Source organism: Lipotes vexillifer, unplaced genomic scaffold, assembly GCF_000442215.2.
Source record: "Lipotes vexillifer unplaced genomic scaffold, Lipotes_vexillifer_v1.1 scaffold1439, whole genome shotgun sequence".
Taxonomy (NCBI): Eukaryota; Metazoa; Chordata; class Mammalia; order Artiodactyla; family Lipotidae; genus Lipotes; species Lipotes vexillifer.
Genome location: NW_006785059.1, coordinates 641,523 through 666,512, shown reverse-complemented (window position 1 = coordinate 666,512; position 24,990 = coordinate 641,523). Strand labels below are relative to the sequence as shown.

At 36.1% G+C, this 24,990-nt stretch overlaps 1 protein-coding gene across 5 annotated transcripts in view; it reads right to left on the bottom strand.

Annotated features, from left to right (window-relative positions):
- Positions 1-24,990, bottom strand: part of CASK (calcium/calmodulin dependent serine protein kinase) — a 394,879-nt gene that overhangs the window by 86,939 nt on the left and 282,950 nt on the right. For 3 of the 5 annotated variants that reach the window (XM_007457187.1, XM_007457189.1, XM_007457186.1), the window contains exons 10-11: positions 17,797-17,896; positions 5,167-5,288 (exon numbers count right to left, since the gene is read on the bottom strand). In XM_007457187.1, coding sequence (XP_007457249.1) covers positions 5,167-5,288; positions 17,797-17,896 — 222 coding nt within the window. Of the gene's footprint in view, positions 1-5,166; positions 5,289-14,365; positions 14,384-17,796; positions 17,897-24,990 lie in introns of all 5 variants that reach the window. The other 2 variants (XM_007457185.1, XM_007457188.1) reach the window with 1 other exon arrangement.

Sequence of the window (24,990 nt, the reverse complement as noted above, 5' to 3'; positions counted from 1 at the left end):
ATGCTAACAGCTGCTCAGAGGTATGACAGATGGTGGGTGAATGTTTAAAACTTAGCTGTCAAAGTTTGGCAGAGAGAAACAAATGGGTAATTTAACAATGTTTTGTAACATTGTTGACTTACAAAATAAACATTAATTCTGTAATAGGAAAATTTCTACAAAAACTTAATAAGACTGAGAATCACCACCAAATAACATTTGCAAAATAATTTTTATCTGGAAAAAAACTCTTGATTTTTCAGCCCATCAAAAACACCTCTATCATCTCACCATCCAACATTATCACACAGAAGTTCCAAAACTGATTCAAAATATTAGTAAAAGACATAATTACACTTTAACACCAATTCCCAAGAAAGCCTAATTAATGAATGACAGGGTAACATTTCATTATTTTAGATTTGATTTTTGTAATCTGCACTCATACTTGAAAAATCAATTCTGGGCAAAATTAGTTTTCCATGCTGTACTGGGCTGAATATTGTCCCCTCAAAATTCATGTTGATCCGGAATCTCAGAATGTGACCTTATTTGGAAATCAGGTCTTTGCAGATGTAATTAATTAAGATGAGGTCATACTGGATTAGATTGGGTCCTAAATCCAATGACTAATGTCCTTATAATAAGGCCATGTGAAGACATACTGAATAGAATCACACACATACAGAGGAGAACGCCATGTGAAGATGGAGTCAGAAACTGGAGTAATGAAGCCAAAGAACACTAAGGACTGCAGGCAACTACCAGAGCTGGAAGAGGCAAGGAAAGATTCTTCCCTGGAGACTTGGAGGGAGCATGGCTCTGCTGACACCTGATTTAAGACTTCTAGCCTCCAGAACTGTAAGAGAATAATTTGTTATCTTAAGCCAACCCGTTTGTGGCAGCTTCAGTTAACACACTCCAAATTGTATTTTATTAAAATTGATCTATATATTTCAGATAAAGACCATCACTGTACCACTGCTTTTAATTTTTGAAAGTAGACATATTGGAACAAGCTGGACCAAGCACACTTCTTCCTCAAGCCTCTTCATTTCTCCCCACAAAATGAGAAGCAGCATATGTGTGCCAGGTAGAACTGGTTGAATAGCAAATATTTAGACGTTCTAGAACTATTTCTAACTACAGATTATACTAGATGCGTTTTACTAGAATTCAAATCAGAAAGCATTTCCTCCCTCAGTGGAACCACAGTATTTCTCCTTTTGTTTTCATGTAAATTCTTTCAATATGACAGATGTTTTGTTTCCTCCAAACCAATTCTAATAACGTTTCTTTGAATTTTGAGCTTGTTACTATTTTAAAGGCATGACTAGAAAAAATAAAGTACTACATAATCTTTTTTCGGCCATGGCTCACGGGCCCAGCCGCTCCGTGGCATGTGGGATCCTCCCGGACCGGGGCACGAACCCGTGCCCCCTGCACCGGCAGGCAGACCCTCAACCACTGCGCCACCAGGGAAGCCCACTACATAATCTTTTATCTTCCTCAGGAACTTAATCTTGTTTCTTTTTGTCAGCTGAAAAATGACGGCTGCAAACTTAACGATTTTTAGTGTTATTGAATTAATAGGAATTATTTAAATATAATAAAGATATTTCATGAAATGGCTCAGTGGGATTAAGTAACAATCAAGCCATGGTCCACAAAACTAGGCCACTAGGTGTCACTACTTGGAATTCTTGAAAAGGATAACAATGATTCTGCAAAACAATACAATCCAAATCCAAGCATGGGATATGGAACACTAGAAGAAAGAAGAATGAATGGTCAAAGTTTGAAAAGCTTCTTCTCAAGTGTTGGTCATACCATGATCCTTTTTTTTATGCATACCATAAGTACTGAAGTATTGAAACATTTTTTTAATAGTTAGATTTCTCTACATGGAAGCCATTTGAACACTTCACTGATCACATTATTGAAATGTAGCCTGCTAACTCTGAAACAAGAGCTTAATGAGACATATTTAAGGGCTGTAGATCATGAGGGCATTATTTCATTCATGACAATTAAGCTTTCATTGAAGGATGGCTCAGTTTGGATCTTCAGAACCAAATGCATCCCAACACTGCCCAGGGTCGGCCTCATAGTCAGTCATTTCAGGAGAGTTCTGGGCTTCACATGTAGTGCTTGTCTGCAAAATTCTGTAGACACGGTGTCTTTTTATTGGGCACAACTCATTTTCAGCCCACTAACTCCTTTTCAAATCGAGATGCATTGACAGGGCACATACTGATACTACAGACACTTAAGTGTAATTAATAAAAATTACAAAGGAATATAAGTATAATTAATAAAAATCCAAAGGAACTTTAAACATGTTTTTCCTCACTAAAATTTAGGAATCTCTTCTGAAGTTGTAACAATGTCTACCCAAGAATGCAGCAGTTATTCAAAATAATTATTTTCAGTGAGGTCTGGCAGCCTGGCTCAATTCCAAAGTCCAGTCTGGGTCTGAATATCTGCCCCTCCTTGTAGAAACTAGCAATGTTCTTGCATTTCCCCTGCAGTCTCAAGCTTGGTATGCTCAGATACCTTGTTACATTAAGTAAGAAAAACCCAACTTTGAAAACTAATTTGGGCTACTCTTAGCCTTTAAATGACAAAAAGTCCTTGATCTAAAGGCCAGTAAATCTTAGCAATGACAACCACTGACTGCACTGAAATAAACCAAATCTCCATGCTCTGCTGCAGCTTCTTTCAAATATCCCACTTACTAGTTCTAGTAAAGGCTGTGACTTCTGCAGAAAATTCACAATTGTCAAAACTTTCTGCATCTGGGACTTCCCTGGTAGTCCAGTGGTTAAGACTCCGCACTTCCACTGCAGAGGGCGCGGGTTCGAACCCTGGTTGGGGAACTCCTGTATGCCGTGTTGTGGCGCGCCCCCAAAAAACAAACAAAAACCAAAAAAACCTTTCTGCATCATATGAAACAATGATAAAGAAGAATAGATATTTAAATAGCCAATGAAAAGAGGTCAAACCCTAATTCAAATGACACATTAACAATAACAATGATGACAACGAAGGAGGAGAAAATGGAATGTTAGGAGCTATCCACAAAACAGAACGAATTTCAAGGGCTTTTTTGGTGTCCAAGGAAAGTAACAAGTTACTTGAAATAAACTTAATCTGAAATGTCCTCAAATTACTTAGGATAAATTACACTAAAGAGAAAACCCATTTCCTTATCTTCCTGAGCACATTTTTTATCTTTACTGAAGTATAATTGACAAATACAATTGTAATATAATTAAAGTGTACAACATGATGATTTGATAAATGTATACATTGTGAAAGGATTCTCACAATCAAGTTAATTAACACATCCATCACTTCACGTATTTATCGTTTTTTTGATGAGAATACTTAAGTTCTATTCTCTTAGCAAATTTCAATTATAAAATGCAGTGTTAACTATAGTCACCATGCTATACATTAGATCCTCTGACCTTATTTATCTTATAAATAAGATAAATACCAACTTCTCCCCATTTCCCCCACCTCCCAGCCTGGACAACCATCATTCCACTTTGTTTCTATGAGTTTGACTTTTTTTTTAAGATTACACACATAACTGGTACCATGCAGTATTTGTCTTCTCTGTCTGGCTTATTTCACTTAGTACATTTAAAAACTATTTCCCAGTTCCCTTGCATCTAGGTAAGCATGTAACTAGTACTTGTCAATGGAATATGGACAACTGTGACACAGGCCACTTTCAACCTCGACCCTGCAAAATTCTCCATTTTCTCTCATCCTGGGTGCAAAGGATGCAGTGGAAGATTCCAAAACCTTGAGAGATGGCAGAATCACAAAGTGGAAGAAGCCTGGATCCCTGAATGCTTCTGTGGAAGAGACTCTTCCTGCTCCTCCCCTCTTCATCTACCTGCATTGGACTGTGATGTGAACAAGAGATAAACTTCTATTCCGGTAAGCCACTCAAATTTTAGGATTGCATGCTGTAGCGGTTAGTCCTGAATTAATACATACACTATTTAAAAAGCCTAACTAATCAAAAAAATAATAACTAATTTGATTTGACCAAATCTATGGATAGAAGCAACTGTTAGATGACTGCACTTAGTGTGAAGTTGAAACATACTGTGACATTCTTAGCTTAGCTTTTCCCAAACTGGTCCTTACCAATTTGACAGGATTGTGAATAAAAGTTCTCTGCCCAAATTAGTTTGAGAAATGCTATTAGAGTTAATAAGGTTTCTTTGCTATAGGACATCTTAGAGCTGCTATATACTAACACCCATTGTGACTCCGTATAAAGGGAATAAAGAATGCAGCATTTTCCAAACTTATATAGTCAATAAATAATTTAACCAATAAATTTAAGATCTACTCCCTCTCGAATGGCAAGACCCACCACTATCTCCCAGAGCAATGCTCTGTAGAATACATTCTGGGAAATTTTGCTTTAGTTTAATCCGTGTCACATGGTCGATTAATCAGAGTGAGCACCAAAAAGTTCTAGACATCCCAAAGCAAAATAATTCTCTTATTAAGGGAAGATTTTTCTTGTAAAAAGACTTATATGTACTAGTAGACTAATATGTACACTAAGAAAGTTTTCACTGCTGAAGTTAACCAAGTTCTATAAGAAAGGTATTTTACTTAAAATGTGACTGAAATGAAGGCAGATGTGAACTGTCAGCTTCTGACTTTTCCTTGTATCTGTCAGTGGAGGCTGTCATATTTAATGATGGAATATATTCTTATGTTTTAAGGAGAAGACACTGAGTTTATGAAAACCAGCAACGTTAAGTATGAAATGTGTATGTGAATACAGTCCATTGCACAATATCTTACTTTTCTCTCTCCTATATTCATGTTTGAGGTGCAATGTTTGAAAACCATGTTTAAAAGCAATAAAAGGTAATCACAGCTAAGATCAATGGATTCTTCTAATAGAAACACATATATAAAATATATAACTTTTTCCACTGTGACTTGTTAGGTTATACTGCATTTGTACCATATGTAAGATAATATATTTCAGTTATGAATCTATGATGGATGACTTCCCACATTTCTCACAGACTGAAGGCAACTGAAAAAGGACTGTTATGATGGACATTTGGATATTCATGTAAAGTAAAACGGTATGGTAAATGTTCAATTTACCCAAAAAAATTAATAAAAAGAAAGACTTACATCTAGCAGTGTGTGAAGATGCTGATCCTGGAAAACACTGTGTAGGAAATCTAAGTCCTTTTCACTGCAGTCTGTAAGTGCATGAATTTCTTCCAGGCTGTCCAGCACCTGTGAGACTGCTCCTAAGGGGAACAAACAGAAACAGCCAGTAGAGAAAGTCAATGTCAAACTAACCTTCATAAGCTAAATGTTACACCTCAGAACTGTGGGCTAACAGACAACTTCAAAGGTTCAGGTCTTTACTGAAAAATAGACTTAAATGCATTTCATATCACTTAAGGATAGAGTATTTGCAGTGAGTTTATGTTCTTAACGATGTATTTGTGTGTTCCTCATTTTTCAAAGTAAATTGAATCTTATCTTACTTGAATTAAGGAACTTCACCAACTATAACTGAGCTACTAGAAGATCTGGGTGCAGAACGTTATATCAATACATCAGAAACAGAGTGTGGGTTCCAGTGACCCCATGATGTTTTGAAATATTACAGAAGTAACATAGGTGGCCATTTCACACGGGTGCATTCCATCAAGAATGGAAGGTAAAGTCGGCTGTAGATCTGAGGGACAAACCTTCAACTGGGAGCTCCTGCTGTGTAAAATAGGCTTCTTATGATTTTTAAGGCTCAAACTTAAGTTAGCAAAAATCCCACACCACTCTTTCTCCTTCCTTTACATACAAAGTCAAGGGAACCAAGTTGTTCTTAGTCTATTGGGGCCCTTTTTATTCAGAGGACAAAGACAAAGGGTAGGTATACCGACTGACACTTTCAAATACCATATTAGGTACCAGGGGAAATCATTTTTGCAGGGCAGTGTGGTCACTTTCTTTAAATTTCCTCTAATAACCAGGAATCCAGAGAGGTAGCAGCAGGGAGAAATACACACCGAGTAGTAACAAAGTCACTTAGCCTTAAAGAAATGATTAGCCAATTTTACTTTGCAGACAACATGCACATACACACTTCAGAGAAAGAAAAGCACCCTGAGAGGCTACGCTTCAGAACATTACTGTACACAGTGTCAGAGACATTCTAACGATAAGTGACTTACTGCACATGTAACTCTTAGATTCATAGTTTTCAACCAGAAGCAATTTTGCCCCTCAGGGGGACATTTGGCAATGTCTGGAGACACTTTTGGTTGTCACAACTGTGGTGGTGGTTGGAGTGAGGAGATAGGTTGTGCTACTGTCATCTAGTGGGTAGAGAGGCCTGGGATGCTATTAAACATCCTCCAATGCCCAAGATGGCTCCCCAACAAGAATGAATTATGTAGCCCAAAATGTCAATAGTGCTGAAGTAGAGAAACTTTGCTTTACATAAAGATAAAAATCTTGAATCTTTCTGTTCTGGAATTCTATGCTGTTTCTAGTTACTTTTGGTCTTGGACTTCATCCATTCACATGCACTTATTGGTGAGAATGTAAATTAGTACCACTTTTCCAGAAAGCAATCTGGTAATTTATATCAAAGAGCCTTAAAAATGCTCATGCACTTTGATTCAGTAATTCCACTTACAAAAACCTACATTAAGGAAAAAACAGGAAATGTAGAAAAAGCTTTATGTGTAAGGATATCTATCATATAAAATGGACAAACATCTAATAATTAGGGAATGATTACATAAATTATAGAACATCCATATAAGGGAATATATAGCCACATGAAAATTGTTTTTGACGAATTTTAAAGACAGAGAAACCTGCATGATGGAAAATTCAAGAAAGCAGAATGCAAAACCTCATAAACTATATATCCCCAATTATAAGTGAAAAAAATATATTTACAAATTCAGAAAAAAACCCCAACAGAATGAAAAATACCAAAAAGGTAATAGTTGTTATGTTTATTTTCCTATTTATACTTCATTCTGTTTTTGTCCATATGGTCCAAGGTTTCTACAATGGAAAAAAAAAAAGCTGCTATATAAGCAAATGCTTTTTGCAGTATTTAATTATGTTAAAAATCTGGGGCTTAAGACACACATCAAGTGGTTATCCACATGGAAATTACTGTAGCTAATTTTTTTAAAATTTGACTTTTTATTTTGAGATAATTGTAGATTAACATGCAGTTGTAAGAAATAGTACAGAAAGAGCTCATGTACCCTTCACCCAGTTCCCCCCAATGGTAACATCTTGTAAAACTGTCATATATCATAACCAGGATATTGACATTGATGTAGTCAAGCTACAGAATATTTCCATCACCACAAGGATCCTTCATGTTGCCCTTTTAAAACTGCAATAATTTCCCTCCTGCCCTTCCTCCTCCTAACCCCTGGCAACTACTAACCTGTTCTCCATTTCTATAAATTTGTCATTTCAAGGATGCTATATAAATGAAACAATACAGTATGTAACCTTTGGGGACTGGCTTTTTTGACTCAGCATTAATTCTCTGGAGATTCATCCAGGCTGTTGCATGTATCAATAGTTTAATCCTTTTTATTCTTAGGTAGTATTCCATGGCAGGGAGGTACCACAATTTTTCCCCCCCATAGTCACCCACCCTTTGGAAAAGGGTATTTTATTTATTTTTTTAAGATCTTTATTGGAGTATAATTGCTTTACAATGGTGTTAGTTTCTGCTGTATAACAAAGTGAATCAGCTATACGTATACATATATCCCCATATCCCCTCCCTCTTGCGTCTCCCTCCCACCCTCCCCAACCCACCCCTCTAGGTGGTCACAAAGCACTGAGCTGATCTCCCTGCTCTATGTGGCTGCTTCCCACTAGCTATCTGTTTTACATTTGATAGTGTATATATGTCCATGCCACTCTCTCACTTCATCCCAGCTTACCCTTCCCCGTCCCGGTGTCCTCAAGTCCATTCTCTATGTTTGCATCTTTATTCCTGTCCTGCCCCTAGGTTCTTCAGAACCTTTTTTTTTTTCTGATTCCATATATATGTGTTAGCATATGGTATTTGTTTTTCTCTGACTTACTTCACTCTGTATGACAGTCTCTAGGTCCATCCACCTCACTACAAGTAACTCAATTTCACTTCTTTTTATGGCTGGGTAATATTCCATTGTATATATGTGCCACATCTTCTTTATCCATTCATCTGTTGATGGACACTTAGGTTGCTTCCATGTCCTGGCTATTGTAAACAGAGCTGCAATGAACACTGTGGGGATGTACCACAATTTGATCATTCATCAGTTGATGGGACTGTGGATACTTTTAAATTTTGAATAATTACACATACCAGGCTATTGGTATTCTTTCACTGAAAATATTAAGTGGATACTAAGCAGAATAAAAAAGGTACAAGGCAGAAACCAGTCCTCATTTCCCCTGCTATTCCTGAAAATGTATTAACCTAATCCACTTCCTTCTACCTGCTCTTCTCAGGACTTTTACTTTGTTCTGAATAGGAAAAAAAAATCTGGAAATTAGTTAAAAGTAGCTCTCTCATCCCTTATTAAAAGGCTTGGAAAGCAAGAGATGATGTAAAGATATTAGTCCCAAATATCCCACTGAGCCCCTGACCCCAGCACATCATCAACAGGAGAATTAAATGATGCCAGGTTTATAAAGTTAGTAAAGCTAGTTCTAAGCTTCTGGATTAACTGCAACAACAAAAATACTAATGAAATATGGGGTTTTTTTGTATATTAAAAAAATTCAACAGATAGCACAGAAAGCTAATGATCATTTTCACTCAGTAATCTTATCTAGTTTCTATTGTCTCTATCCAGCACTGCTTATGCTGATATATAATCTAGGTAGTAGTTTATTAATACTATAAGATTAAAATAAAACAACCTTGTATCTAGCGAATACTAAGATGGAAAGTCTAACCACTGGGAAGGAATTTTGGCTGTACCCGATCAGGGACGTATCATTTGTTGGTCTGTGAACTCCCAAAGCTCTGTGCAATCCCTGTCCTACCAGCACTACCCTACGTTTGCGTTTGCTCAGTCTTCGTTTCTGTGCTGTGAGGTCCTTAAGGCAGGTGGATATTTGATCCATTTTATTACATCCACAAAGTATGCCTTGAATTAATGAAGTACCAAAGAAACAATAATAGTAGCTCCCAATCAGTAAGTATTTGTTATGTGTCAGGCACATCCCCAGGACAACACAGTAAGGTAAATATAGTACCTGACCTTTCCAGATAGGGAACTGAGGTTCAGAGAGGTCAAGGAAGGTCACAGCTAGAAGTGGTACAGCCAGGACTCAACCCCAGTGTGTCTGGATCCAAAGTGTATGCTCTTCTTGACTTACTACAGTAACTGGCCGTACTAGGAAACATAGGGGGAACCTTCAACAACAAGTGACGTGTGGTTTATGCATGGATATGGAGGTTAGAAAAGAACCTGAACCCTACTGGGTCAGACAATAACCAAAAAACCTTTACCAAATGTTCCTGCTTTTTGCCAGGTGTGAGGCAGGGGGTTCAGGGAAAACAGGTATGATCCCTGGTCTCAAGGAAGGGGCTCTCAGGCTGGTGTGGGAAGTAGGCATACTATACCCTGAAGCAAACAACAGAGAAGAGAAAAAAAATAAAGTGGTACAGAAACAGGGCTGCCCAGGGAGGAACTGGGACAGTCTCAGAGAAGAGGTGGATGAGCAGGAACTCAACACCTCCACCTAGGTTTCCAATGTGCTCTGGCAGACCCAGTGGATGCTTTGCTGGAAAGCACAAAGGCATCTATTGCCTGTGTCTCTAGTAGGCAAGACCCACCAGGTCAACAGGTCTATTTAATTTCCCTGGATCTGTCACCTTTTTTGAACTGATTTATAGTCTTATATTGTACCCATATGTGATTAACTTTGTAGGTTTTCAATCATGAAAGGAAGCATTTGCACAGGTGTACTCAAGTTGCCTATTTCAAGCTCTGAAAAGTGCCCCTAATTTAAAGTTTCTGGAATTAGCTAGGAAAATTATAGTTTTTATTCAATTTCTCCTTTGTCTTTTCATATAGAATAAACATATATATTTGGTCTAACCTCAAAATCTTTCTTTACCCTTGATCATTTTAACACTTCCTACTGACACCTCTTCTAAGTTTCGTTATTTCTTTGAGTATGACCAGCAGAACCATATATCTCACAGATGCGTGCAATTGATATCCGCAGTTCAACACCCAGCCCATGTAAAAATCTCATAATTTTTCAGTTCATTATAAAATATAAATGTACACAAAGACATTTCTGGGGCTTTTCCATTGCTATTGTTTTAAACACAGAGGCAGTAGTAATAATTAATACAACACAACACACACAAGCTCTTAAGCTCTTACTAGTATTTATTTTGCTGATCAATACTGTCATATCTGAAAGAGCTATTGACTTTCCTCAAAAACTGAAAAGGATGTTTTTCTCTATAAAACCGCTGAATAAACTTGTAACTATCTTAAAACAAACAAACAAACAATAGTACATAAGTTCACCTCAGAGGGCAATTTATCTAATGGCAGGACTGTAGGTATTCTATTCACTTTTGTATTCCAGGCTGCATTTTGCAGTGTGCTTTGTACAAAGAGACACAATAAAACAGGTTCAATTAAAATGATTGTTTTCTGAGCAAATTCTAAAGAATTGCAAATAAAATATTATAATGAGAAATATGTAACCACTGAAAACAGTTTATTTTATAGCAGTTTCCTCAAAGTCACAATGAAAATTATTTTAATACTTCTATTTGTGTAACAGTTTATAATTTCCAAAGTGCTTTTCACACTTATTATGTGATTCCACAATAACCCTGTCCTGTAGACAAGTGTATTTATATTTGAAAAATCGGACGCTCATTGGGGTTAAATGACTGTGGAGCCACAGCAGTGAGTAAGAGAGTGAGTCTTAGAACCCAGGTCTTTAACACCTAGTCCTTCCGCTACATACTGGTCCCTCCTGAAACCATGTTTTACCCTCAGCAACACACCTGAATAATCTGCATTTGGTAATGAGATGATATCCAATTTCTATTTTCTTTTTGATCTGAATTTTGTTTACCATATAAGGTTTATTTTCTTACGCTTTGGTCCAAACTTTCACAATGATAAATTTATTAGAAAGTAATCAAGCCCTGTCTTCAGAATAGTATTTTGCTTTAACTTTTGCATAATTCATTTGGTAATCAAGTTTGTATCTAAAAATTAGGTTGATAATTTAACTTTGAACATTTCTACTTTTTCCAAGAATCTCACTGATACTTTCTAAAAAGTTTTCTACTACTGTTAATGAAGTAATAATCAAAAGAAGCCTAAATACATCACTTGTTTTAAAAATGTTTTCTGAGTCTATTTCTTAAGAGAAATATGCTTTAAAGGTCAATAAAACTTTGAGTCTAGAACAGTTTCATTACAAGAGTGGAAAAGTCTCATAAAAAAGTTGACTGAGTAAAAATAACCTGAAAGGAGGACAGAAAAATAAATAGTAGAATGTTTAAAACGTTCTCAGTGTCAAAGTAGGTTGAGTCTGTCTTAAAACTATTTCACCCTAGCTTTACTATGAAAAGTTTCAAACATATGGAAAGTTGAAAGAACTGTACTCACCACCTAGATTCTACAATTAACAGTTTGCGATATTTGCTTTATCACATATCTATCCACACATCAATTCATCTTATTTTTCATTCATCTCAAAATAAGTGGCAGATGGTCAACATCAGTACACTTCACCTCTAAGTACATCAGCATAGATTTTAATACTTCTCTCTCTCAGGTAAAATTTACATAGAGTGAAATACACAAATCTTAAGTGTACCATTCAATGAGTTTTGATAAATGTATACACTGCATACATCTGATAAACTGCATATACACCCATGTATGCAGTTATTTCAGCAACAAAGATTTGTATGTGTATATTTTAAAAATTATATGTATAGCTATAAAACCTAATATCACTGAGCAAATTCAGCATCTCAATCTAGTCTAGTTTCTCCTGAAGAGTTATCAATCACCTCTATTTCCTATTACATTAGCAGTCCTATTTATATAACACTGAATCAGTACACATACGTTCATATCACTCACTCAATCAAAGCCCTTCCTTGCAAGCACAGTAGCATTAAAAAAAATCTGCTTACTAAGGTAGAATTAAGTTAAAATTAATCAATTTAGGTGTACATTTTCATCACTCCACAAAAGTTCCTTTTTGACCCTTTGTAGTCAATCTCTCCCCCCCACCCCTACCCCTGGACAACAGGTTTTATTCCCACTGTACAAAGCAAATCCTGGTTATCAGTCAAGTTATAAGCAATAGTGAATCCTGTAATGAAAATTGTATTCTGGACTTAAGCATCTGTGCTATATCCAATTCAAGTTATGAAAACTTACACATGGTGATAAATGCTTCAGATTCTTTATGTATAGATTATAGTGCAGATGCCTTAAAATTTATTAGTTAAAAGAAGTAAAAACTCTGCAAATGTATTCTGTCAGAGTACAGATACCATAATTCTAATGCCATTTTACTTGTTAAAACAATCTATATTTCCAAATAGCAACATCGCTGGGCACAAATTTGTCAAAGTACTTTAAATAACATTCTGCTGGTTGTTAAGTGCCCATTCATATAAGGCCTTACAACTAAGGAAAAGCACTACTTGATACCTCCAAGATGTTTTCATTCCCAAATGACACAACAGGTCTGCTGATTGAAAAAAAAAAAAAAAAAAAAAAAAAGGAGACAGGTACTAAATCTGGAGAAACAAAAACAGTTACAAATGGGAAGTGTCTTACATTCCAATGGTTATTAACTTGTACATAGTGGGCAGTCTCTGAGATGGCCCCCAAGATCCCTGACTCCTGGTATTCACACCCTTATATAATCAATTCTTTCCCTGGAGTGTAGGCTGGACTTATTAACTCACTTGTAACAAGCACAAGAGGGCAGAAGTGATAGGATGTCACTTCTGAGATCAGGTTATAAGGACTGTGGCTTCTGTCTTGGGTGCTCTCTCTTACTTTTGCCCTCTCTCTTTGATCATCTGTGCCAGGGTAAGCAAGCTTCTAGGCTGTGAGCAGCCCTATGGAGAGGCCCAACAGTCCGTGAGGAACTGAAGCCTGTCAACCCCCATGTGAGTGAGCATGGAAGAGGATTCCCCCTACAGTTGGGCCTTCAAATGAGATCACAGCTCTGGATGACATCTTGACTGCAATGTCATGAGAGATCTTGAGCCAGAGGTACTCAGCTAAGCCATGCTCAGATTCCTGACCAATAGAAACTGTTAGATGATAAATGCTGCTTTGAGCTTATTCATTAGAGAGCAACAGATAACTAACATACTGTGAGATTTTTATATTAAATTGGCTGCAATTTGAGCTACAAGTAATTAATGCAAGAAAGTGTGGCAATGAATTTAATTAGTAGCACCCAGATTTTCTATTTATCTTTGTCTCTTATATACTTTCCCCCCAGTAAGCACAATGTTGAGGTAAAGATTTATTCTATTATTTTAATTGAAATTATTATTGAGATAATTGGAGATTTATATGCAGTTATAAGAAATAATACAGAGATCCCTGTATTATTTTCCTCACTGGTAACTTTTTACAAAACATAGTGTAATATCACAACCAGAATACTGACATTGATACAATCCACCCATCTCATTTAGATTGCCTTAGTTTTACTAATACTCATTTGTGTGTATGTAATTTCTTACATACTTTTTACTTTACTATTCTCACATACTCAAATTATATCCCTTTGTAATGAAAATCTAGCCATTACACTATTCTTTATAAATGTTTTTTCTGATGGTAGAAGTTAAGAGACATGAATCCAGGAGTTTATTTCACAGCTCCATGTCAATAAGCTAAAAATAGAGTCAGTAACAGAGTAAAAAAAAACTGCTTATAGATTAAAGGAACGTTCACTTACCCTGAAAGTTTTCTTGAAAGCAAACTATAAAATAAATTGTTAGCCTTTCCCTGGAATTAATGTATTTGTGCTTGAAATTCAGATGTGAAATAATATTAAGTGCACTTAAAATTTTAACACTGCCTCTTTTTCCTCTTATGAAAGAAGTAAGAAGTTAGTATTATTTGTATAACAATGCTTCAGGAAATCAATATATCCAAGTTTTCACTGTATGGTCAAGCAGTGTTAAAATTCATAAATAAACATCTAAGCAGAAACAGCCAAGGAAAAAGTCAAGCTGATTATGAACCATGCAAAGCCAAACACTTTTGCATAAAAGATAAACCTTAGAGGAAAGCAAAGGGATACCTACTTTCTGCTGCTAGAAGTCCTAGGAGGAAGGCAGCATATGGACAAACAACAAACAGTATGATTTTAGAGCAAGCGGGTTATCAAGCCACAGTTGGGCCCAGTAGATGAGCCACAAGAAGCATGGTCTCTTAGCTGAGCCCAAAGTGAGCCCCTGTGTTCCATGAAAACATCCCCTGGGTTCTGATTCTGACTTCTTTGATTTGAAAGAACAGAATATTTCCACTTTGTTAAGTAACAAAGCAACAACACACTGTTTATCTTAAGATTAAACCTAACAAATTCTAGAGAATGTATAATGGACTAATTTCAATAATCAAAATAGGAAAAAATATACTATATAAACATTATTTTACAATGTAAACAGCATACCTAAACATGTTAAACTCTTCTTTAGATGAAAAACTGATTCATTTTAAATTATTTTTTCCACTGTTAATGAAAGGCTCTGTTAAATTATTTTTTTAAAATTAAAATTATGATTTTGAATAGAATTTGCAGGGAGGAAAATAGGATTGCCAGCTTTTAATTTTGTCAAGCAAGGTCATTAAGAAAAAAAATTTAACAAACTACCATTTACTATCATTTCACAGAAAGACTAGAAAAGGCATTATCTAAAGATGAAAAACAGTCCATCTCAAGAAAGGACAGTTGGCGACCTTATACTGTTCTCTCTCTAACTCCTCCTTCCCCACCCCCTCACCCCTGCCCTACAAGCACATGCTTTATGATCACTTTTTTCTTTTTGACATGGGCTTTCTGGAAGAACATTCAGGTAAAGATGAAAAGTGCTTTATGTTTTGTACTGTAAAACAAACCCCTGCAAATTTGAACAGAAAGGCAGTGGAAAGGATAACATTGGGAACTTAAAATAAATGATGGAGAATTAAAGGGCTAGGATTAAACAGAGAAGAATTTAGGCTTAAAATTAATGAAAATATTAAAAATAAAAATGCACTGAAAAATGAAAATACAGATGTGTTAACTTATGTAAGTATAAAGCCCTTATATGAGTCTAGATAAAACATCATAGACATTCTACAACTAACCATACAACCATTGCTGTTAGTTGCAGTACAGGAAATTTGCAAAGACAGATATTTGATAAATAATGCTGACAATAATAGATAATGCCTCCCTTTAAATGGCCTAGTATTAAAAGTTAATTTTAGAAACATATGATAATTCCTGATAGCCATGTGAAATTTAGGAAAACATTAAAATTTTCTTCAAAAATTTCCTTTGTCTTTGACATCTGACTATATAAAAATTTTCTCTTCATTTAGGGTAGGTAATCAGACACTTACACTGCATAACAATTTTATCTCTTACTGATAGCAGCTGGACAGTGCCCTCAAAAATATTTTAGAGACATTTAGCACATTGAATGAAGATACAGACTGCTTGCAAGATCGTTAAGATCCAGAAACTTAAAAAAAAAAAAAAAAGGCATAGGGTGAGACTACAGGAAAGGGAAGCAATATATGCAAAATTGTGAACAACTAATCTGAGGGCTTGCAGGCTACCCACAAGACAGTGTGAGAAATTTCCTTTTTTAAAAAGCAAGTACTGTAATCAGAAACTATTTCAACCATATTGTTTAGAGATTGTACTAAAAAAAAACAAAAAAATTGGGCAATAAAATGTATTTAATAGAAAATAAGCATAACTATAGACAATTCCTTTTCCTAAAAGAAAAATCCAGCTCTTCACAGAAAGGGATACTTAAGAGCTCATTAAAGTCTTGCTAAGCAGAGGTAAATATTAAGGGGCAACATTAAAGATTAGGTCTATGAAGCTGTTGCAAGGCCCATCCTCTCTTCCCATTTCTAAAGATGAAAATGGTATTAGAGATCTTGACCCAAAATCTCTAAATATATTCCAAGTATGTGACTATATCATGTAGCCACAGTACAACATAAAACTGTTACTAGATTCACTCCCCCTAGAAAGGGTTAACTGTAATCTGAGTGTGAGGAAGGAAGAAGGAGGGCTGAGCTAACAACAACAGAAAGCTACAAAATGGACTGGAAGAAAAAAAGACAGATGTGAAACAATAGGGAGTGGTGGGGAATATACCTATAACACAACTATGGCCTTGCCTTTCCTGTGGGAAGGACTCTGAATAATTACCAAGTCAGCACAAGAGGAAAAGAGCAAGTCCTCCTCAGAGTCTCTTCTCTAAGATTCCCATTTATGAATGCTTTTAGAAATCACCTTCACTCAAAAGAGGAAGATTCACATCCCAATTGGTAAAGGTCAAAATAAGGAACTATATAGCTGCTGGAATGGGAAATTTGATCCTGTTATTTTGCACAAGGTATAAGTACATACCAATTGGTAGGAAACTCTGTGTGCATATGCGTATGTGAGCAGGTATGTGCACATACATGTATAACAGAGGAAGGAAGAAGCATAAATACTGACAAACGCTCATGGTTCCAACATGTAAGAAGCTTAGCACATCCATTCTTCCTATATGGCTACCAGTGAAGGACAAACAACTCATGCTTTAGGAAGGGCCCTGGGCCTTGATTCCAATGCTGATGCATGGATATTGAATGAGCCAGTCCGAGAGTACAAAAATCAAATCACTAGCACAAAGTCAACCACATGACAAATACTGAGTAATTCTAATGAAAGAAAGAAAAGTTGAGGCCAGAGGACATATGATATAGGAGTTAAGTAAATAAATACACAAATAAAAATTAAAAACTGTAACACATATACATGCATTTACATATACATATAAATGAGTCCTATGTATTTTTAGTAAATAATCCTTGAGAATACCTCATTGGTAAGATGGAAATCTGAGCATTTTATAAAATAATTTTGTGAACATTAGTGGGTTTTGTCAGGAGTACCTATATACATTTCATCAAAATAGGCAATTCTTCTTCTATGTTCCTCTCCCTTGAATGCTTGTGTAGACTTGCTATAGACTTTATAAAAAGAGATGAACTTGTAAATTGTTTCTAGAGATAATTCGCAAGACAGCTTTACATTGAAAGATTCAATTAAAAGCAGTGCTGCTCCAAAGTCTGATCTGCTACAGTTGACATGGGGAAATTCTTACATCGGAAATTTTTGTTGAGGTAGAAGGTAATCACAAAGATTCAAAAAGACTGACTACAAATGTTGGATTGGATGAAGTGCAGTGTTGGGTCTGGAGGGGAGAAAGGGGAAGAAGTATTTCCGAGATTAAGAAAAAAAAAGTGAAATGTCAGTTTGGAGCAGTAGGGGAAAGCAATTTCGGTATTAAAATGAAAAGGAATCAGACACATGTGGATGGAATTTGGCTGCTGACAAGCTTCCTTAGAATCCCATGGAGGATCTGACTAGATTCACAGAAAAAGTTTATTCATAATGGAAGAAGAAAGGATGTAGACACTAAATGATTCACACTGGTGAATGAATGAATGATTCAATTACCTGAGGAGGTAGGGTCTTCGGAGAAGTCTGGCAACTCTTCAGGGGGATCCCCATAGAATGAATTGAATTTGTGACTTGAAACAGCTGCTAGTACTGCACCCTAAAGCAAAGAGATGAAAAAATATATATATATTTTTTAAAATTTTGTTTTTGTTTTTGTTTTTGGCCATGCTGCGCGGCTTGTGGGATCTTAGTTCCCTGACCAGGTATTGAACCCAGGCCCTTGGCAGTGAAAAGTGCAGAGTCCTAACCAATGGACCGCCAGGGAAGTCCTGAAAAATATATATTGATATTATTAAAAGAAATACAATAAACAACAAGGTCCTACTGTATAGCACAGGGAACTATATTCAATATCCTAAGATAAACCATAATGGAAAAGAATATAAAAATAGAGAATGTATATATGTATAACTGAATCACTTTGCTGTACAGTAGAAATTAACACATTGTAAATCACCTATACTTCAATAAAAATATTGATAAAAAGAAATACATAAATACAAAAAAGTTAATTACCAAATATTTATTTAAGAATTATTCAGAAGGTCAAATATATAGGAGATGATAGCTAGAAAAGAGGTGGTTTTAAATAATTTTGGATTCCTTTAGATAAATCACACACGCACATACCAGACTAACACTGTTGGGGATTGTAAAAGTATATGAAACCATTTACATCTTGAACTTGAACACATACTGGACAATGAAATATTCTGCAGTCACTATAAAATGATGCTGCAGAAGAGTGTTTTTTACTGAAATGATAAGGTGTTTGTGATGAATTACACAAAAAAAGGTTTTAAAAAATCTGTAGTAGTATGATCTTATTTTTGAAAAAAAAGTTAATAAAGATATAAAAGACTGAATATATACCAAAATGTTAATAGTATTAATTATCCCTGGGTAGAAGGAATGTGAGTCATTTTTCTTTTTTTAAATCTTTTTTTCCTTTCTTTTTGATATTAATAATGACTATGTGTTACTCTTGTACAGTATTCTCACTCAGGCCACCCAGCAGAATCAACTACATGTTGACTCTTCTAAACCACATGCATAGCCTCCCTTGATTCCTAGTTGAGAACCACTGTCATATTGAGTCCATGATATCCCTTAAGACTATTGGGTAGAAAAATGTTGGGAATTATTGTTTCAGTAACAATAAGAACAATAAAAGTTATTTTGTATGTGTTGAACCACGTGAGTGTTAGGTGTAGGTCAGAATATCCAGGTGTGTTCCTGGGCTCTGCCACTTTCCATCTGCATGACCTTACTTGATTTAATCATTTAACCTCTTGAGGTTTTCTCATTTGTAAAGTGAGGATATTAAAACTGACATAGCTTACCTTACGTGATTGTCAAAAGTTGTAATGTTTATGAAAGTGCTTTGCAAATCATAAAGCACTTTTTAAGTGCAAATTATTACTAACCCTACTAATATGTAGCTAGAACCTGAGTAGAGCCTTTGCTGCTTTAGGGAGAATTGCTCACTTAGGTAGTCTAAGTATCATATCACCCTAGTAGTCTAAGTATAAAGTAGCTTAAGTCTAAATTTTAAATATTGAACTCTTAGATTTTTCTGAAAAGAAAGATCAAACTTCTGTGTATATAGGTATTTATTAAATATCATTAATTATCACTATAATAATAAAATTAATAATTACTAATAATTCTAATAACATTATTAATGGAAACACATTTCTACAAGGTTCATTTTTTTGGGGGGTGGTTATGTTAGGGTTTCTTTCTACAAATATAAACTGGAAAAGAGCAAATATAAACAGAAAGGGACGAGCAAAAAGTAGAGAAGTGATCTTGATGATACCATTCCAGGCAACATTTTTAGATTTCCAATAGTCCAGGGTTAATGCATGAGAGGTTCTTATGCAGAATTTTATGGTCAGCTACCACGATGAAAAAAATAGTACTGAATGTTGAGTTCTTCTTTCTGTAGTAGACGTTTATTTCACTTTACATATTACACATGTTCCCTAAAAGCTGGGTGAAAATGGAATTTTTATAGATCAAAGCACATGTTTCCCATACACTGAAACTAAAATTTTAGAGATGCTTTATTTTTATTTCCAAATGAAGTTCAGCTGAGTTTCTTAATATGTTAGTTTTATGTTTCAAGGCCTGTTCTAGTTACCACTATAGCCAAAGATCTAGAAGTACTTATACTGGGAAAGCACTATTTAAAAGAGCCCTGAGAGGTAAATTCTTTTGAAACAATAGTAGCAAGTTCCTAATTTATCTGTCTTATGGTTAGCAGTTTTGTTTATTTAGCTCTCTAAACTCAGTGACTGCATGTGGTTCAAAAATTCAATGCAAAGCTATTATGTAAAACAGCAAAATGGTTCCAGAACAGTTTATGGATTTATAGAATTTTATTGGAGTTGGAGAGTCAACCTTCAAGATGATTCATTCTAGGAGACTCATTTTGCAGATGAAGAAACTGAGGTCTAGAGAGGCTTAGTAACCTATTAAGGTTGCTGCCAACTTAGAGACAGAATCAAGAGTAGACAGAATGGAGGTCTTCTGACTACTCTCTCCAGTTCAAGGGTTTTTACTATACTAGGGGTCAAAAATATTTTCCTGTAAAGGGCCAGACAGTGAATATTTTAGGCTTGCAGGGCATATAGTCTCTGTTGTAACTATTCAACTCCGCCATTTAGCGTGAAAGCAGCTATAGACTATATGTACATGAATCTCCATCACTGTATTCCAATAAAACTTTATATATATAAATAGAAATATAGATGTATTAATTTGTGAAAGCGTAAAGCTCTTATGTGAGTGCTTTGGTCCCCAGATTGTAGTTTGCCAACCCCTCTACTACACTGTTGCTACTGAAGAGCCTGTGGATATAACAACATAAAACCAGATCTTATACAAGTAGTTCTTCAAACTTTCCAGTTTATTAAATCCTTTGTAAAGAAGTTTTCTATCTACTTTAGTTTAGAAGATATACTTCAGTATATCTTACTTATACTTCAGTAAGTTTTGAGAGTAAAACATAACAATCTTGAGTTAAGAAGACCATTCACGGGCTTCCCTGGTGGCACAGTGGTTAAGAATCCACCTGCCAATGGAGGGGACACAGGTTTGGTCCCTGGCCTGGAAAGATCCCACTTGCCACGGAGCAGCTAAGCCCGTGCACCACAACTACTGAGCCTGCACTCTAGAGCCCGTGCTCTGCAACAAGAGAAGCCATGACAATGAGAAGCCTGCGCATCGCAATGAAGAGTAGCCAGCCCCTGCTTGCCTCAACTAGAGAAAGCCCATGTGCAGCACCGAAGAACCAACACAGCCAAAGATAAAAACAAATAAATAAATAAATATATTTTAAAAAAGACAGTAATTCACAATCTGATTACTAATATTAATGATGCAATTTTTTTTTTGCGGTACGCGGGCCTCTCACTGTTGTGGCCTCTCCCGTTGTGGAGCACAGGCTCCGGACGCGCAGGCTCAGCGGCCATGGCTCACGGGCCCAGCTGCTCTGCGGCATGTGGGATCTTCCCAGACTGGGGCACGAACCCGTGCCCCCTGCATCGGCAGGTGGACTCTCAACCACTGCGCCACCAGGGAAACCCAATGATACAATTTTCTACTAAGCAAATTAACCTACAAAGGAGAAGGCAGATTTTAAATTCAAAGAAAAAGAGAACTACAAGTAATTAAGCTCAATCATAATTGTAGTTAATATGTTAAACATCAAAATGGAACACTCCCCACTAGATGATTCTGTGTCTCATTTAAGGAAGTGGAAAACAAAGAAAGAAAATGGTCAGCTCAGACTTCTGCTAAGTTAAGCTACTGTACATGCACTTAGGGAAGCAACAAAGTTATTAAGTAAGGAACAGGAGAGTTGAACACAGATGAATTACTGACTTGAAGACAGAGTCAAAAGCCAATACCCGCTTTCTGGTGCCCCCTAACTGAGCTCAGAAACAAGTACCATGAAATCTGATAGGCCCAAGGGCAGGGAGGTATATTTTTAAAAGTCTAAATACAAAACACATAAGTATGAGATATAGAATACTGGCTTTGCACCCAAGTGGCAAGGTCACACAATCATTTTGTCATATACTGAGGGGGCAAAACGCATCACAGGGACATACAAATTCAAGTGTGACTTAAGAATTTGAGAGAGGATCATCTTACTAAGATTCAGAACACAAGTCAAAACCTTAAAAAGGGTGGAGAATTTGGAGTGGTTGAGGCTGACCAAAAGGCTAGAAAATCATTTCGAGGCAGAAATGTTAAAGGATTTAGGTTGACTACATGTAAGAATTAGGTCCTAGATGATAATGAGGTAAGATCATTAATTAAATCAGAACTTCCCATCTCTCTCCATATAGTCACAACCAAAGTTATCATTCAGTTTAGTCAGCATAGCCTATGTGTATTTGATACTTAAGCATAATCTAAACAAAAGTCGAAAAGCTAGAGTTTCAAAATTAAGTCAGGGCATATGATTAAAAGAGGCTGTGCTATCTTCTCTGAAGAAGATTAAAAATGAGACTTGTTAGTGTAGTAGATATGGCTATATTTCAGAGCAATTGCATGGAACAGATATCTTAGGAATCCTTTTCGGTCTGTGTAAAAGTATTTCATAAAGATGGTCTTTTAATGTATATAATAACTTTCAAAAGCTAGACTGTCTAACTTTGGGAGTAATAAACTCTATATTTCAGAATCAGCAACTAATAGAATTGCTTTATAAAATATAAGGTCAAACTCACGTCAATTATTATTTATGTAACTGTTCATACCAGAATAACCGTTTTCAGGTTTAGAATCAAAGGTGCCTTTTGGATACCAGATTTACTGCTCTGAGGAGCTGGAGCCTGCAACCTCTCTGCTAATTTACTGTTCTCTCCTGTAATTAGAGGACTCTGCGTAAGTGCTGGTTTTCATTAGGGCACAAAGGTCCTCGATAAATCTTTAAGGTAGCTCTTGATGAATTGATAGAAGGGGGAAGACTGACAAAAGGCAGCTAATTAAAGCTTCCTGGTTGACCTCTCAAAAGGTGCTGCTTAGGTGTAGCATTACTCTTGCAGATAGCAGTGCTGTACAACAGAACTTTTTCCGTGATGACAGAAATGTTCTGTACCTGTACTGCCCAATACTGTAGCCACCGGCCACATGTGGTACTGAGCACTTGAAATGTGGCTAGTGCAACCGAGAAATCAAATTTTAAATTTTATTTAATATTAATTAAAATTAAAAATTAAGTAGCCACATATGCCTAGTGGCTATTGTATTGGATAGTGAGTACTGGAAAATGGCATTCCTAAACAATTTTTTTCTAGTTCTACTAACTGTAGGAACCCAAGAGACCGACTGGTAAGTCAGAGAAGTAATACAAATTGCAATTTGCAAAATCAATAAAGGAAAATTATAGGAAGTTATCAGAAATCTCCCTCACTTTCTGTATATACAAGGAATAAATGGTTTTATCCTCTAAATTGAATTACACGGATTCAACTCACCCTTTCCTGAAGTGATTGCAATAAACGTACCCAAATACAGAATATTGCTTCTATGTGTACAGAATATCTTTGACATACTTCACTATAGGGAAATTTGCTTTCTAATTCATGAAGCAAAGGGAATGATTTCTAGACAGATTGCCCTGATGAGCCTCTTCCCTAGATAGACAAGCTCAGAAACCCACAGCCCCTTTCCACACCTCGCCCCCTTGCACAGTAACTCCTTCACATAAATGGCACCCAGAGTTAGAGTACAGGTATGCCTCCTTAAGAGACACATACCCATAGAGCACAGATTTTCCAGACAGTCTGGATCACACAGTCTGTCCCATGCAGCCTAATATTCACTCTGAGAAAATACAATCCTCATATCTAGTCCTGTACTCAGGACTATGTAGTTTATATAAGAAGTATTATTTCTAGAGGATGTAAACAAACTGAAGTATTAAAATTCTAGAGCTCGGTATGAAATAAAAGGAGGGGAAAAATTCAACATATGAAATGTCTGATAACCAAAATGGTGAAAAGAAATTTTCCATCATCATTCACACGTGTAAAATAAAATAATGAAAGAAAGAAAGGAAAATAAAAAGAAATGTGTGATAATTCAAATCACATGTAGGGTTCTATAAACTTTTAAAACCTACAGTTCGAAAGACAGTCTGAAAAATGATGTCAATGCTTTATACTTGTCCAAATAATTTTCTCATTAGGGATTTGTTGTGTCCTGTAGCTTGCTGAATAGGTCAAATACCAAAATGTATGTATGAATATGGAAAGGAACAATTTCTGATTGCTGAGTACTGACAGTATTATAACCAATAATGAGTAACAGTCTTGAAATTTCAGTAGAGTAAAATGAATAATGTTTTATGTTCTGGCATCAAATAGTTTCACAAAACTTTCAGAATGAGAAAAAGGTTCAACTGCAAAAATAATAAGCTCACTACCAAAAATACATTAAAATTTATAAACAGGTATAAGCCTTTTGGAAGGTAAGTTATTCATAGAGATCAAAAATCTTAAATACATGTATACACTCTGATGCCAACAATTCCAGTAGCAAAGAACTTACCCTAAGAATATAATCAGAGGTGTACAAAGATTAGTGAAAATAGAGTCAATGCAATAGTATTTATGGTTGTGGAAAACTGGAAGCAATGTCCATGTCCAACAGCTGGTTAATTAAATTATGATATGTACATATGATGGAATTTTGTAGACCAATTACAAGTTTGTCCTTTAGAGTAATGACTCTAAATAAGGTAAACTTATCAGAATCACCCATGGGGCTTTTTCAATAAACGCATGCCCCTCCAACCTCCTGCATGCCTGGGGCTGAGGTGGGGAGGGATGGGTGGTGTCTTGGCTGAGCTGACTGGTGTGGTGAGCTACTGTTACTATGCGAATGTGTTATGTCCTTCAAGTGTGCCAAAGTGAAAGCCAGTATTTAAGAAGACTCTTTTGTCATATGGTATATAAAAAAAGTAGGTTATGTGGAATTCACATAACATAAAACTAACCTTATTTTTTTTATTTTTATTTTTTTGCGGTACGCAGGCCTCTCACTGCTGCGGCCTCTCCCGTTGCAGAGTACAGGCTCCAGAAGCGCAGGCCCAGTGGCCATGGCTCACGGGCCCAGCCGCTGCACGGCACGTGGGATCTTCCCGGACCGGGGCACGAACCCGTGTCCACT